Source organism: Diadema setosum, chromosome 6, assembly GCF_964275005.1.
Source record: "Diadema setosum chromosome 6, eeDiaSeto1, whole genome shotgun sequence".
NCBI lineage: Eukaryota > Metazoa > Echinodermata > Echinoidea > Diadematoida > Diadematidae > Diadema > Diadema setosum.
The window spans coordinates 1499511-1517517 of NC_092690.1; the positions used below are offsets into that span (position 1 = coordinate 1499511).

At 37.0% G+C, this 18007-nt stretch overlaps 2 protein-coding genes across 2 annotated transcripts in view; both read right to left on the reverse strand.

The window, feature by feature from the left end:
- Positions 1 to 6316: 6316 nt before the first annotated feature.
- The window catches only part of LOC140230083 (uncharacterized), a 47722-nt gene continuing 36031 nt past the window's right edge, over positions 6317 to 18007 (reverse strand). Inside the window, exons 3-4 of the mRNA XM_072310292.1 lie at positions 7511 to 7708; positions 6317 to 6960 (exon numbers count right to left, since the gene is read on the reverse strand). Coding sequence (XP_072166393.1) covers positions 6545 to 6960; positions 7511 to 7708 — 614 coding nt within the window. The 3' untranslated portion in view covers positions 6317 to 6544. The remainder of the gene's footprint in view (positions 6961 to 7510; positions 7709 to 18007) is intronic.
- Positions 12700 to 14107, reverse strand: LOC140229874 (uncharacterized). Its single transcript, XM_072310082.1, has 2 exons — positions 13969 to 14107; positions 12700 to 13106 (listed from the first exon to the last, which is right to left on the reverse strand). The coding sequence occupies exons 1-2, from the start codon at positions 14105 to 14107 to the stop codon at positions 12700 to 12702; spliced, it is 546 nt and encodes a 181-aa protein (XP_072166183.1).

Here is an 18007-nt window from a genome sequence, read left to right on the forward strand (position 1 = left end):
TTGGTTTTATTGTTTTGTTTTGTTTTTGTTTCGTGTCATTTCGTGATGAGACTTCCGTCGTTTCACACCTATTAGATCAAACATCTCTTTCAGGTTCAAGTTCAAGTTCAACTTTATTCAAAGTTACCACAATACAAAAATTACATAAGAACAATAATATGTAACAAGGAATACATTGTTGAATATATGCGATTAAAACAAATTGCAGAATTGAATATAAATTGACAATGCATGTAGATGCATATAGATGTAAAGTGGAGGGGTCTTAGAAAAGCAAGCTTGTATAATAAGAACCCCTGAAAAGGCAAGTTAAGACATGTAATATAACAACTCACTACTATATGTGACCATGCACCTCAAAACGAACATAAAGTCGCACACCCTGATTATGGGTGAGGACTGAAAATAAGTGAAATGGGTCAACCTAGCCGAACTTGAATTTTTCATATTTTCTGAAAGAGCGGGTCTTCTTTCACATTATGCTATAATTTGGTATCATAAAACGGGCAGAAAAGTATGTTTTTTTAGCAGTTTATCTCGAACATTTTTGACAGAATAGTGTGACAAGGTGTGTCTTTCGAATCCCTTTTTCATTTCTGAAAAACCTTGTCCACACTCTTCACTTTCAACTCTAATAACCTTTGAAAGGATTGCGCTACTGCTTTGAAAGTTGGCATTAATTATGGACAGAATGTGTTAATGAGGCATGCTTAATTTCAGTTTAATCTGATAATCCCTTCATTGTTGTTGCTCTGGTGGTTTACTTCCTGTTTTTTGTCCCATTCATCGCACAGCCAGCACGGTTTGGTAAAGATTAAGCGCTTGAATAGACACTGTACTTCAGAGCCTCTTTTCTGAGTTCACACTTTTCTTGAGTTTGTGCTTTCTTTTCAATATTTAGATAGGTTAGGAGAGTCCATTTGATTTGAGTTATACATCTTTTTGAAGCTTGAAGTCTGCTCTTTCAGAATATGGTCTTAACTAAAAATTCATGTCTGGCGACTTTTTGTTTGCTTTGAGAAGCAGTGTCACATATACAAACATATTAAAGCCATAGTGGAATCCCTCAAGAAGCACAGCAACAACTGTACACCCCAGAGACCAAAGAAATTGACACCAAATATCAAAGATGGCTGATATTGTTCAATAGTATTAAGCGAGCATGTAGGCCTATACACAATAGAAGAATGGTTAAAACACGACGCTGTGCCAGACCCAGGTTGATGAGAGTAAAACACGAAGGAATTTACAGAAATAAAAAATTTGTTCCCAACGACAGAAGATGGCGCAATTAAGAAAATAATATACCAGTAGTTGCAGCTCAGAGCTCGGCAGAAATAAAATCCACGAGAACGCAAATGGAAAATCCTTTAGCAGGCTGCGTCGCGCAGCTGATCTGAGTTACATGTACACCTAAATGGGTTTGTTACCGTTTTCCATTTTTGTTCCAGATATAAACATACATGTAGTACTTGCGTGTGTTTGTGTGTGTGAGGCTGCGTAAAAGCGTTGGGATTCACCTGCTGATCTCCTGAATAACAAAGCAGAAATCAAAGATACTTGGAGTAACAACAAGAGCGGAATTTGGGGGTTTTTAACCGAATGTTCAGATTAGAGAGAGAGAGGGCGAGAGAGAGAGAGAGAGAGAGAGAGGGAAAAATGATGTCATTGATTCTCTGATGGAGCATTATTATCGTCCTATTCACTTTGCGCGGGTCACTGTATTTTGTGATCAAAAAACCTTTTTTTTTTTTTTCATTATTACGCAAACTATTAGTCGAAGGATTCGGCCACTGAGTTTGGGTCCACAACGCATTTTTCATTCTTGGCTTTATCCTTGGCCTTGACTATCACTCAACTATTTTACATGACGTAATTCCAAGCCTCAAAATGTGGTTACATTTTCAATGTCCTTCAGTGCCGTACACAACCAAGGGGGCACTTGCCCTCAGAATCTTCTGAACTTCTCCCCCATTCTTTGGATTCGGACATAAGATTTCGTAATTTGGTCAGTAAGATGAAATAATCATTTCCTTTTCGTTTATTATTATTATTTTTAGTTGCATTTCTCGCATAATCTCGTTATCATAGTGTAACATATTGCACTATCGTAACATTGTCACCACTCCATGCACTGCCGGTTATTTTGTCACTGCCGTTGATTACTCTGCTTGTCCATAGACATGATACACTATGGAGACCCACGCGCTCAAAATGAAGACGTGACAGATGCAGTATTTCCCACGGTTTATCTATTCAATGCGTTCTAAAAGATTTTTTTTTTTTTTTGGTACGATTTATTTGACAATGTTTGTGAAAATGTCACCGAGAGCATGCATCAGATTCTTGAATTTCCTTGCAAGAGTGACAAATTTTCTTAGCCTCTTTTGAAATTATTCCAGGGAACCCATGATCTTTTTTTAAAACCAATTGTGAGTTTGTGAGATTTGGATCACAAAGAGGAATGACTGTCTTTTCAATTTCACTTTGTTTTCTTCCTTGAAATATCAAACAGTCTCTTCAACTTCAAGTCCAAGTTCAAATTTATTTTAATTTCCATCAAATAAACAAAGAAATTACATAATGTTTGAGCACAACATATCTTACTAATTGCACTCATCTCTTGCTTGCAGCTCAAAGTCCACAAGGTCGACGATTTTCTTGATCGACTTTACATTTGCACTCATTACTTTGTACGTCAAAATACCGATACGTTGTTTTCTGCAGAACGAAACGATGAATTTTGAAAAACGAACTTTGATGAAATAGCGTTTCTTTTTTTATCTTCGGTTTTGTGTTTTGTTTTGTTTTGTTTTGTTGTTGTTGTTTGTTGTATGGGCAACACTCCCGACTTGTTTAGCAATCCATGTGACACTGTGTAGATTAATTACGAACGAAGGATATTAAAGAAAATTTTCTAGTATTTCCCAAAGGAATTATTTGTAGATAATGGGTAAGAGTTGATGGTACGGTCTGAAGACTATGGCGGGGTAGAAATATCTGAGCTTGATACGAATATAATTGTAATGATTATATTATGTAATAAAACTTGATTAATAATGCCAGCCCGGTCCTCTTGATCACAAAGAATAGATTTAAAAAAAAACACAGTGTTTCATGATTGCAGAGTCTCGATTCTAGAGGAAATTAAATTGAAAGTTATGTGGGAGTTGATCCCTGTGTTTGTATACTTCACGCAAATACACACATGCCCACACACACACCCGCACACACACACGCACACACACACATACACACACACACACACACACACACACACACAACCAAACAAACCGAAACTCTCATCATAAATAATTATATCATTATCCAGAAAAAAAATTAAAGTATGCAATATTAACTGTTTCCCCATATGATGTGGTGAAATGATCCCCGATAATGTCATTAGTGTCTTTGAGATGAAGAGGAAAAAATCTCATTACCTATGTTGAAAGGGCATTCCTTCCCATGAGTGAAGAATGAATGAATCTAGAAAAACAATAAATCATAATAGTAATACATGTAATGTAAAATCAAGTGTGCCATCATCGACAACATCTTTAAGATTTCATGACGAGTTGCGTCTTCTAAATTTGGAAAAGTTATATAGTTATATATGAAGAGTTTGTTTGCAAAAAACCGATAAGTCTATTTTTGAAGGTTTTGAAGTACGGTCTCTCTCATAAAGTACAAAATAATACCTTTTAAATGATATATTGGTCACTACATATAGAGGTATGTTTTTGAAGTTACGGTCAAAAGAAGCACAAATTTTCTTATTATTCTCTTTGTTTTTCTTGACCTTTAATCGCAAATATCTCCATTTGGCAAATATGGACTTATCGGTTTTTGCGAACAAACTCTTCATATGTATGTGTATATATCATACATTTATATTATGATGAGTACCCGGCTGACAAGAAATGACGAAGAAAACAGAGAAGCTAAATGGAATTTTAGAATAACCATGTAAACTTATTTCCTGTATAATATAGGCGTCATACTCTGTTACTCTCACTACAGCTGACTGTACGTTCTCATTTACAGCTCGGCAACCCTTTAAAGAAAAGGTTAAAAAATTGAAACGAGCAGAAAAAAAAACATTTTTTGTCACTCTTACTTTATTTCATTTGCTATCTAGTCGACAAAAGAACCTATATACTAACACTCAGTATCGTCCGCAATCAATAGTATTGAGGAGACAAGATTCACAGATGTACAGGCTAACATTTGGTATATACACAAAAGTGACAAAATGTGGAAAGAATAATGGATTTGCTATGATTCAATATGTATGCTTCTCGAGGTACGATTGTAATTGGTTTTACAAGATTTCAGTGTTTAGAATGATTTCATGATAGAACGACGTCCAATCCCGGTAGTCATAAACATCAGCCCTTCGTCTTTGCAAACTAATGTTTGATGGTATTCTCGGCAGGTAACTTCAAATGCTTTGGAGGTTTGAACGGCAACAACCGGTTGTGTTATGAAGAACAGACGATCGTCAGATACCCGAAACCTTTATCGATCATGACGATTGGGAAGATGTTCAGCCATAAGATCGATACCACTAAATCGAAAGCTTGTGGGTTGATCGATACAATAACTGTCATCATGCCCTACTCTGCTTTAAAAATAGAAAAAAAAAGATAATATTTCCGATTTATACAAACCCGTAATCATTGGTAGGGAGTTCGGCGAAAACATGCCGTGAATGTCGCCCTTTGAAATGAAACCGATTGTAGACACAATTAACGCAAAGATTAGTACTCTCATAACGGACTTTCAGGATAATACATCATTACATCATCACTGGTCATATTCTGTTTTATGAAGCAACGACACATGAACCGTAATTCAATTCATATTTTTACTACCTTGGTCGAATTAACAATTATTCGTTGAACAATGGGTTTGCATTTAGATGTTAAAACGATGCTTAATGCAAAGGCATTCAAATAATACATGTCATGTATCAATGTCCGAATTGCTAAAACTGGACTGGAACTCATGCGGGGCAGCTTATTTACAGTCATGTTATACAATTATTAGAGTTTTTTTAACAAGGCGTGAAAGAAGGAAGATTGGTGCGTTATCTTTCGTGAAGAACAGGATCTTTTGTTGCAGTAATTAATCACACATCAGAGTAAGAAATGATTACCTGTATATTATACCTGATTGAGAAGGCATTATCCAACTGCACATGTACAAGTACTGTTAACCCTTTCAATGACATGAGGCAAGAGATGCCTTGTTATTGCCATGTCGAACATGTCGAATGAAAGGCAACTCAGTCTTTACATTCACAATCATTATCTACAAGACGTCACAATCAATTAAAATCTCTCCGAGAGGCATGGCATTCTACGATTGTATACCAACGGAGCTGACTGTAAGTATCAAATACATTTCAAACTCTAGACGACAGAAATAAAGGAAGGAGAAAATAGCATATTTGACATGAGGAAAAGGAAGCACAAAGAAAAAGAGACAAATTTTTACTATAATCGTTATCGTTCTCCCTTTTCCTCCGAAGAAAAACAGAACTTGTTTTTCTTCCTCTTTTGGTACCATTGACAAAATGTTGCCTCACACTCCTTCATTATATCATGTCTAACCAGCTGTCAGTTGAATCCTTCAGGAGTATGACGCATCACGAGCCAAGGCAAAAGAGTAAATATCAACAACAAGAATGATGATCCATTCTTTCGAGATTTTATGCTACCAAAGATCGTCAATGGGTATCTCATCTCCTACCTTATGTTCACTACATCTAAAATACACGAACCTTGATGACCGCCTACAACGGCTTGACTTTTGCATTGCGAGGTTTACGATGACATGGGAACACTGATATCAATCAATCAGAAATGTTTCCAATATGACACTATTACACTATGTATATATTATCACTGCAGTTCTCCTGAAATACACAGCTTTGCATCTGATTAAACTGCAATTAAAGTAAAAGGCAAATAGATTTCATTCCTATCTGACACAAGAAAATCAGTTTATTTGTATTAATCTTAGCCAATGTAAATTCATTGAAAAAAAAAAAAAACAACACTTCAATTGTTAATTTTTTTTTAGTGGTAATCACCGATATAGGTAGCCCTGGTATATTTAGTGATTTTTGCTTGCATTTACAGCTCTGAAATGCACACCGATTAATAAAATCGACTATTAATAAACTATCGTTTTATGTGAACTTCTTAGCAAACAGAAATGGTTATTACGTATTCACAATAAATATCTCTGTGTAGGAAGTGTTCCAATACAAAGCATCAAGACGAGCTAAATGTAACGGCTCGTGTCACAAACTATCGTACATCTACTTTTGAAAGAATATTTCCTATATGGAAATTTCCCAATGTTTCTTTAAAATTTAGATGATATTTTTGATGTAAACTTGCATTGATTTGTTAAAAAGAACTACATCTTATAATCTTAAATATTAATCATGTGACCACTTCCTCTGCTATTATGTATGTGCCACAGAGAAGCAACAGCAGGGGCTATTTGCCTATTGGGTGACACAATCATCCAATCACACGGCTCGGAAAACGATGGCGCTAAGCAAAGAGGCAATCAGCACAGTCGCGCTCGCCAAGACGTGCACAGCGCCCGCTGTCGTTGTCTGCATCGTGGTGTCCTGTTCGGCACCATCTCCAGCCTGCGGCTCGGCTGAGCCAGCCATCATGGACGGAGCAGCACCGGTGGGGTTGCTGGCAGCTGCCTCCGGCACGACGTTGCAGTTGTCGGTATCGCACACGCAGAGGGAGCCAGTGGTACCGGTGACTGTGATGCCGGGTGGCAAGTTGCCTCCCTGGCCCGCTGACTGCGTTATTTGATCCGCAATCATGGTTACCATTTCCGGGGGGAGGCAGTTGTCTGCACCAAGCTCGCTGTCCATGCTCGGGTCACTACAGCCTAGCTGCGTCATTGTAAGGGTACCGTCACCGTCTGTTGGGTTCGAATGGTCAGCAGGAAGCATAGAAGAGAGAGAGAGAGAGAGGACGACAGACAGACAGATAGAGATAAGTGAGAGAGGAAACATTGTGTTATAGGTAATTCAATCTTTTCATGCATCTTTTCTATGTCCTTTACCTTTGTCCATTTCCTTATTTCTTTTAAATTGATTAGCATACGACTAAAGCAAAGTATGATCACAATGGAGGAGAAAAAAAAAATCTCACTTTCTTTCAGAGACAAACAGAAAAGCACCAATGCATTCTCTCTCTGTATATATATATATATATATATATATATATATATATATATATATTATTTATTTTTTTATTTTTTTTTTTTTGGGGGGGGGGCAGTTGTCTTCACCAAGCAAGCTGTCCATGCTCGGGTCACTAGTGTACAGCCTAGCTGCGTCATTGTAAGTTTATCATTGTATATCATTGTCTTTACACTGACGAAGGTCTGAGGCAGACCGAAAATTTTGTAATAAAAAACTTCCCGTTGGATATCCATGACTTACTTAAATGATACATGATATACTTACATGTATCGCTGGTAAAGGTGAAAGTGAATTGCTGCGTCATGCACTTGTCACAGGTCATTGGAACAGGTGTCTGGCAGGACATTGACATGGGCGCGCCAGTACCTTCGGCCCCCGCACCCTCGGCTGCAGCTAATCCAGCTTGAAGGACCGCGTTTGTAGAAGACATCTCCATACACATATTACAAGTGATGGCGCCAACTGGACAATTAGAAGAAAGTAGATGGGAAAGAGTGAGAGAGGACAATGTCATTCATTTGTACTCATTAGCAAACATGGCGTTGCATGGTTTTGATCGGTGTTAGATCGTGGGTCTGTGTGACTGTTTACTTACAACTAAGATTGTGTTTGTGAGTATAATTGCGTTCTGTTTTTCATTTTTACGCCCATACGACCACACACACACAAACACACACACACACACACACACATTTCTCTCCGAAGGGCAAATATAAAAAAGTACAAAAAATAATGTGGCACTGTTACTCAGCAAAGGAAAGCAACTTTTTATTCATTTTTTTTTATTACGAGACTTTGATAACCATTAAACATCTATTATACATATCAAAGGGAATGTATTTGTCTTTTAACTGGGTGTGTGAACTTAGGGACAGAATTTCCTTATGGGTGAACACAGTCATATTACTGTTCCAATGAGCAAAATAAAAGGAAAGAGACAAAAATGTTCCCTGAAAGTCAAACTCATTGGAAATTAGTCTTATTGCACAAAAGAGTAAATCAAAGCCTAATAAAAGTGTGCATGGTTCACGGCATCTTAAAAAGAAGAATATAATCATATAAAAAAGAATGTTCTTTCCGTCTTCAGTGTAACCAGTTGAATAGTACTCTCTTTCCCTACAGTCTTTCATCCTTTAAAATCAAAATCTTATTTAGCCACCAAAAATGTCAATCAGTGCAGTGCATCAACAACGCATGCTGAATATCACTCTGCGTTCGGACGCCTCTTCAGGAATGGCACGAGTGGAATACCCATTTGATCCCCACAAAATGTCACTGTGTTCCCGGCAATGCAGTGTTCTTACTTGCACACGCTACAACACCAATGTCCACTATAGGAACCGTAAACTGGCATTACAATAAATCAGCCTACAATTTCAGGAGACAATAATCCTTGAGACTACTCAGATCCGATATAGATTTGGACTCAGTAGAGGCTTCGTTCTCAATCTTATGATTTAATTTACTTATTCTGTCTCTAGTTTAAAGACAAAGCCATTTCGTAAGTTTACTATTTTGTTTCGGTACTAATGGGGACGTGCACGTATTCATATTTGTGCATTATTGTCAATCTTTGGCAATTATTGATTTTGCGCTTTCAAGGAGAAAAATCCCTAAAGGACAAGTCCACGTTCATAGACACGTGAATTGAGTGAATGCAACATTACTAAAAGAAAACATCAGTGAGAGTTTGAGGAAAATTGGACAACCCATTCAAAAGGTATGGATTTTTGAAGTTTCTTCTCAGTCATTGCTGGATGAGAAGACTACTACAGCTTGTGATGTCACATGTGTACAACGATACAAAGAAAACATTAAAAAATCAACATATTTCCACCTTTCTCGCATAATAAAAGAATGCTTGTCTTGCCTCTTTTAGAAGGCAGGGGAATGATATTACCCTTAACATACATGCAGTGACAGGTTGAGGAAGTGTGCATTGTAAAAAAAAATAAATAAATAAATTTTGTGAAATTCTCTTTATATTTCCCTTATATCCTTGTAGGCATGTAACATCATACACAGTGGTAGTCTTCTTATCCAGCAGTGACTGCAAAGATAATTTAAAAATTCGTAACTTTTGAATGGATTGTCCGATTTTCCTCAGACTTTCACTAATGCGTTTTACTAATATTGCTGCATTTACTCAATTCACACGTGTATGGAGGTGAAATTGTCCTTTAAGTTATCATTATCATCCTACCAACATGAAAGGGGTGTCTAATAATTGTTCTCAAATTAACATTTCATTTGATTCTAAGACAGTCTTGCATGAATAATTTGAACAGGAAAAAGCGCTTACTTTCTTTCTTTTTTTTTTCTTTTTCTTTTTTTTTTTTTTGCTTTTGCTTTTGTTTTTACCGAGTGTATTTGCGGATGACTTAAATTTCGTGATAATCGTTATCAATGAATTCCAGAACTCCCGTATTAGGTACAAAATGAACAGTAGGTCTGTTTTGTGCAATTTGCGTGAGTGTGCGTTTGTGTATGTACTAGGTGTTTCAAGAAACATTTCCCACTTTTGATCATAAATAGTTCAAAAACTATTCATCCGATAAGACTGTCATTGATATGAGTAATAGCTGGATAGTGTACAATTTGGTTGAAGGTGATTTGCACGTGAAAGCCTAAATCAGTTTCATTAATTCTAAGATTGATTTTGAAGTAAGGTTTCAGATTTTGGTCAAATTTTAACCCTCTGTACAAAAATTGAACTTTGCACAGGAACCAATGATGTGTATGTGAGTGTGTGCTGACAATGGCCGTGAACAATGGAACATGCCTGAACCACCTGTTGACTAGGCGTCAGTGTCGCGCTCCCTGGCACATGAATGCTTAATCAATAATTCATGTGGATTGCCCTGGGCACTGCTAGTCTGAATTCATGCACGGTAAAGTGCTTGCAAATACCACATTTCGTTCCAGCTGGCAAATTTTGCTTCACATATCACCAAATTTGGGATATAAAGAGGAATACATTATCTAAAGTTCCTCACTTTAATACAACTGTCTACTGATTAAATAGTCTGACAAATTTGTCTTTTTTCGATAAAAAGAGATAATTTTTGGTAAAGAGTTCAGCAGCATTTATCATTGGGGCGATTTGTTTCACAGCAGATTGATTTAAGGCTCCATATACACAAGTGTATACTCATTGCTTCCTGTCACCATGTTTACGATAGAACAGAAGCTCAGAAGGTACTCATTGTAATTTCGTTTTTCAGAAGTAGGGAGATCACTGTCACGACTCAACGACAGTATTGACAGGCATTTGACTTTACACAGATACTGCCAGAGGCTGAATAAAGACTAGTTGTGATAGTGGAATTTCTCATGAATAAATAATGAAGCATTCAAACCCTGGCTATTGTTCAGGACCATTGTCAGGGTGTTAACCACATACTCACATACACACCCATTGACCCCTGTGCAAAGTAAAATTTTGTACAGAGGGTTGAAAATAAAGCAAAATCTGGAACGTAACTGTGAAATTAATCATGGATTTCATGAAACTCATTTATGCTTTCATATTTAAACCACCTCCAACCAAATTGTACACTATTCAGCTATCACTCATATCAATGACAATGGTATCTGATATATAGTTTTTTAATTATTAAGAATCAAAAGTGGGAAATGTTTTTTGAAACACCTAGTATGTGATACTTCATGTGATACTCCATCGTATCAATTACATGACATTGCTTGCTGAAATATGTTACGAGAACTTATTGTTATTATCATTGTTTTCCACTAATTCCTATCTATAAGGCTGTTTCCGTTGTACAGCAAACTTGTCAAGAACGCTCTGCTCTGTGAATGCGCAGTCATGAATATGATATGTAGAATGAAACTACTGATAACTAAATTCATTATTAACCGTTGAGGACGGTTTGATTATGCTACAATACACATTTCCCATTTAGACCCCTGCATGCCCGAATATACTCAGGACTCGTCCTCAACGGGTTAATCACGACCGTGAGACAGGGAAGAGCACAACCTACACCTTTGCATTCACCAGAATATTGTATTCAATCACAGGATATCACTCACTCGTAACGTTCAGGAGCACGTTTTCCTTCACTGCACACTGCATCGCACAATGAAAACGACATTACATACAAGTTTTGAAGTATTAAAGAATGACGATGTATTGCTTTATTTGTATTTTACATCAAATGTCTCAAAGATATTAACAAAAGGTACACAAATCTAAATCCAACAATGTTACAATACGTATTAGTACTTGGCTTGACACAGTGGAATCCAAAAGTGTATTCAACCAATTTTACGTCTATCAAAAGACAGAAGGGGCAAAAAAAAAAAAAAAAGAAAATATGATAGAAAATTAAAAGAGATTTAAATCTAAAATGATAATGAGTAATGTCGTTACAAATGCTGGTATTCCCAGAAAATATTACTGTTAAAAAGTTAATGAATTTAGTGGGACAGTGTATTGTAGTATCTTTAGGTTTCGCTCTTCCTAATCCACTTAATTACCACGAGTAATCAAAGGAAAATTTTATGTACACACCATGGAATAAAACGAATTAAAGTAGGAAATGTTGCTAATTAGGAGGAATCTACATAAAGCATTCCTTTTCAGGCGTATAGATTCCAAGACGATATTGTAAAGTGAGTTCCTACATGAAAGTCATTGTTGTATCGTATGGCCAACTAGAACAACAATACTAAAAAGTATATCAGAGCATAAAAACGAATGCCCAATACATATATATAACTATACGAAAGAGAGACGTGGTTGCACGGGGAAAATAGTAAAGTAGTGAAACAGTGAAATAGTGAATTTCTACAACCACAACAACAACAACTTCTACTACTACTTTTATGAATACAAGGCAAAGAACATTCCGCACTTAGACTCTCGAAATGTGAAACGACACATAAAACATATTTTCTTCTTATTTTGTTGGTACAAAGTTCTGGAATAGTTTGCCCAGAAACATTTTGTGAAGAAAGAACAGGGTTTTCATTTCGAAGAAATCGAAAAAAAAAAAATTAATTGTCAGATAAAGTTTATCAATGAAGAATCATTTTGTTTAGTAAAATAAACTTTTAAAGTATAAGTAAGAATATGTATGTAAAATTTGCATGTATAGCTGCAAATGCCTGGCATTTCGTTGTATTCTTTTTCTGAAAGTTCATAAATTTTTATTATATCTTAAGTAAATTCATGTTATATCAACATGTAATATGCAAAATATACTGTTCATAAAATTCAAGTTAACGTACACATTTGTCTGGTTTACAGTAAATGGTCCGCTTCTTGCCTCTATAAAGTAGGGCCCTATTCAATCGGGCAGAATTGTATCGTCTTTTTCGTTTAATCTTTGTGATGTGATGCAAACGATTCCAGAAAATTTCACGTAACCAAAACTTTCCCCTGGTTTTAGAACGGTAATTGGTGCTAAATCAGGAAAACCACCCCTTTAAGCGATGTTGATAGCAGCCGTAACAGAAAGAGAAGTGCCAATGAACAAGAGCGCCCCGTTCATTGTGAAGTGCATAGCGCCCCCTCGAGTCGTGGTCTGCATAGTTGTGCCAGCATCTCCGCCGCGGCTGCCGTCTCTTACGATTGGCGCGGCGACGGTCGTTCCTGCCGAAGGTGGCGCTGTAGTGGTGCTGATGGCGTTGCAGTTGTCGCCCGTGTCGCACACACACAGACTGCCGCTGACCCCCCTGTACGTCAGACCAAGCGGTTCGAAGATTTCCTTTAATGTATCGGCAACGGTGGCTGCGACGAGGGAGGCAAACGTATCGCCAGAGATGCAGTAAGTTACCTGGAGCCCGCCCTCATCACATCCCAGCTCCCTTCGAGTAAATGAGATATTGCCCACTGAGCGTAGGAAGGAGAAATGTGAAAATAAAAAAAGAACAGCGAAGCATAATGTCAGTTAGCATTTGGCAATCCTATGTACAATGACCCATCACTGAATGGATGGCTAATCTACGCAAAATGAATCATAGATGCGACAGGTAACACATTCATATCACACAAACGGTCAAATTACATTTTTTTAATCTATTTATTTCCATTCACAGGGTGGATAGCCCTTTCAGCACAAGACCGATTTTCAAAGGGGTCCACGTAAAAATACAATGATTTACAGGGTAAAACAATAAATACAAATTACATTAATAACTGTATACAACAAACAAACAAGAAGCAAAATAAAAATACTCAACATAAAAAGTACAAGTATTCCTATTCACTTCAAAAGCATGGAAAATGTGCCTAGATGAATTGAATTTTTTGCCAGAGTATGCAAACAATCATTCGTGATATGACATTCGACGGCAATGAATGGGATACCAAGAAATGTAAGCCTGACGAGTGCAATATTCCCTAGTGCGCTGTGAAATATAAAAAAAAATAGGTATTACTTTTGAATAATAATATTATTTAGTGATATCATCATTAATATATTAATATTATTCGTTAATGTATTATACAATTACTATTGGAAAAACATTGTATTGTGACTCTATTTGGATACTATGTTTGTCCTCGCAATAGCACACCAAAAAAAAAAAAAACGCACGAAGCAGATTTCACTTATACTTTTGTAACACAAATCCCTCTTCCATAATGTATACATCCCTCTTGCAAATCAATTGTCTTTATTAATTCATAATACTACACCAAGGTCAGCTACTATTACACTACACTGCATAATGTAGTAGAAACGGGTACTCACCAGTTTCATGCGTGTAGGTCTGTTCGACCACATTTGCCTTGCACGCTCTCGGCATGGAACAGTTCACTGTCAGCGGAGCATCGCACGATACGGCGTCCGGATCACTAGGCGGGATAAAGGCGGGGTTAGACGACGTCATCTGAGTACACTGCTGGCATTCTATAGAATCCTCGCCTGATTCGAAACACACAATGAAAGCCCGGATGTACGTTCGTGATAATAAGCCTTTTTCCCAAGGCTTCACAGGCTGGCCATCATAGCGCAGAAAGATCGTAGTAGCCAAGCGCCTCAGCCGGAGAGAATAGTACCCCACCCCTATTTTATATGAGACATGCAAATGTGACAGCAGCTATTCATGAGCTATCAAAACGATGAATATTTGTAGACGGTTTTGTTCATTCTTTAAGTATAATTCAGTGTTAGTTTACCATTGTTAGCAAATACGTATGTTTGTTAGTAAGTTAATAGTTGCTTTGTCAGTTAGTTAGTTTGTTAGTTTGTGTGACTGCTTGATATTGATAGCTGCTTATCTGACTTCTTCTATTCTCTTAAACAGCTCTGTTGAGTGGTTATGATTTCCTGCACTAAGCTAAACTAATTATGATATTTGGACACTTCTTAGAAGAGCCTCGCTTGGACTTGCCTCTCGCGTGCCTCCCTCGCTAGAACTTTGGTTGTTTCTTTTGTAATGACTACATATCGAGATGGTCTTTGACGAAAGGAATTATTGTATACATTGTAATTGTATGATTACATAAAAGATATAACATTATACATGGAGATTCTCAAAACAAAAACATATAAACTTCCTTTCAAAGTTTTGAATGGAAGGTTATCAAAAAGAAATATTTAGTTTTGTTTCACAAAAAAAAAAATAATATTCAATGTTGTGCAATAAATTTCTAGTCATGACTTAATTGAAAGTGGACGTAAAACACTAATAGAAACTTTTTTGAAAAGAAGTACAAAAGCGATGGCATTTTGAGAGCACTGTGAATCGAATATTCTCAGTGAGCACACTAATGTTCAGTTGTATCGTTTCATTTCTCCATTGTGGGTAGGGCGATTTAAATCCCCTTTGGTACCAAAGCCGTTTTTTTTTTTTTTTTTTTAATCTCAAAGAAACTTTCTTTAATTTTGGACTTCCTACCATTTATATTTCATTCTTAGTCTAATCTACTTTGATTAAAATACATCATTAAAATAAACCTTGCGAAATCTGACCGATAGCAATAAATATATATATATATATATATATATATATATATATATATATATATATATTATATTATATTATATTATATTATATATTTGGAAACTGGTGCGCGGACAAATCCTTACATTTATTTAAAAAATGATATACCCAGTGAATTTTAAAGATGGTGTAATGAAGACTCATAGTTATACGTGATTCTCTTAAGTAGGACTTGCTCGCATACCACGTAAAATATGACGACACGAATGATACGGACTATATAGAAGATAACGGCGATAATGGCACTCCTTCTGCTACTAATAACAATAAAAAAGCCCAAATAATAACGAGATGTTAAAGATTATACTGTATGTTATTAGACAACTTATTTTATCTTAAATACATGAAAAAGGGATCTTCATAAGGAAGACCTGCCGTTGGATGAGAGAGGCCAGACACGGGAAAGTGATAAATGATAAATGCTAGCGGATTATAGGAGTGACATGTGTAAAATATATCATCCCTACAAGTTTATTTGTACAACACGTGACGTGGCTTTCTGCCTACTCCAAAAGAGCGCCGTCTGTTGGTGTGAGTCACCGCTTCGGACACGATTCGTTTTTGCTTGTTAATACACAGAATAAGAACTATTTTTTTCCCCTAACACATTGACTCACTATTTAGTCTGTACAAGGATGGCAATTATTCTTTTCCACAATAGGAATCAAGTACAATTTGATTGCGCATAATGTAAATACAACGTTTGTAGTACATTAAGGCAGATAATTTCAATATAACTTGATACGGGGAAAAATGAATTGCATACAATGTCCATACAATTCAATAGATGGCACTGTTATTACCAGAAGGAACCACCTACTAACTAATCTTAAAATATTATAAAATGGATACAAGTTTTCTAATAAATGAAAGAAACATGAGACATACAGAAGCAAATTATGCAAAGATGGAACACAGACGCCAGTACAAACACATTGACCTATAGTGCATACATGACTCTAGCTGCAAAAGAGCTCTACCGATATATTATGCTAACTTGTATTCTTCTACTTGTTTTTTTTTTTTCATAAATTTATGTTAATCTGTCTGCAACTCACTCTGATCGTATGTACATTTTTTGCCTCTCTATCTCAGAACAGCCGTCTGTCCGTTTTCCAAATAGTGTCACACGAATTTCTCACGGACTTTGACGCGCAAATATTCACGAACACACCTGCGGCAAGTCTTGTATCAAGACTAGTGGGGGAAAAAAACTGATGTATATAATGGAGGAAAAAAGAAAGTTTTTGCAACCTAGAGAACAGCAATGTCAGGGACAGCATCCCCCGGCGGGCGCGCCAAAACAAACAGAAGTCGGGGGACCACAGCGGGGGCGCCATTTTGCCTCAACCGTTGCGAGTCTCAATGCAGTTATTTATAGCCACAGACATTTCGTGGGTTTCATTCAACTTCATTCGAATTTCATTCGATATGTTGCAACACAGAGTCATGAATTATTTTCATTTCAAGTAGAACGCACCACAACATGAATTTACGTCGAATGAACTCTTTGTATCAATGCTACTGATGCAACACAGCACTTTTTTCAATCTATGCTGTCAGCAGAAGTGGATATTTTTAAGGAGAGGGGAGATGATTGCAAGGCATGACGAAATACTGGTAGCCTGGCGTTGGCGCCAGGCTGAATCATCAGCTTACTCATTCACGATCACCGGGCGACCGGGCCGAATGCGAGGGTTATACATCAAAGGATGAAGCAGAGCGTCCTTCATTGGTATGACCATGTAATTACTACACAGCGGTCTGTGTGTAGCTCCATGATATGACGCACTTTCTTGGGCAGCTTTTACCCCGCGGCATCAACCCCCAAACACACACACACACACACACACACACACACATGGCACACAAAATGCCCTCGTGCCTTCCCTCCTCTCGAATCACCCTCTCCCTCCCCCATATCTCTCCATCCCGTAGATTTTTCCAGTGTCCTTGAGGCATAATTATGCCTGCATTTGACCAGGGAGGGAGCTCCCTGATTTGACCCAGTCTCCTACACACTCAGAGTATTACAACTTGTTCTCCCCTCCCTCCCTCTCCGCTTGTGGCCCACGTATAAGGTGTGTGCTACGCATGTTGTAATGCGCGTATGACATGTATTTAAAACGATTGTGTATGTATGTTTGTATGTATGTACATTGTATGTGTGGGTGTTTCTCACTCTGTATCTGCGTGTTTATGTTTGTTTGTTTGTTTGTTTGTTTGTTTGTTTGTTTTATCTGCCCATTTCCTTCTCGCTTATAGTTGATTTGTTGGCCCCCACCAATCGATCTTTCGAAGTTCCTGACAGATACAGGTTTTGTTGTGAAAATGTTTCTGTGTTACTTCATTTTCATTTTATGTTTGTTTGTTATTATATTGTTGGGGGTTTTTTTTTTGTTGTTTTTTTTAAAGGCGGATTGATTTCCGGAGCAATCAGTGTGCAGGTAATATGCTCTGTTTCCTATTTCTTTCTTTTAGCAAGTCGAAATTCCTTTATATCCTGGATTACGACTCTTCGCACCATAACAGTAGTTGTTTTTAACGTCTGAAACGTCTGATCAAAAGCTCGCGATAACAGCCTTTGTCTTCAAATTTGATATCCTATGATTAGGCCTATATAGTTATGTATTTTACTACATGTCAATGCCATGTTGCGTAAAGAAACCTTGAGAGTTTGTCCAACTCATAAATTGGCGTTCCTTTAACTGACTTATTTGTATTTCGTATTTTGTGATTAGGAACTATCTGCCAATATTATATCTGACATGGAGATAACTTGCA

Coding starts and splice junctions, on each gene's coding strand:
- LOC140229874 (XM_072310082.1), bottom strand. CDS start 14,107: ATGACGTCGTCTAACCCCGCCTTTATCCCGCCTAGTGATCCGGACGCC. Junction 13,107..13,968: donor GACCTACACGCATGAAACTG/GTGAGTACCCGT, acceptor TCCTACGCTCAG/TGGGCAATATCTCATTTACT.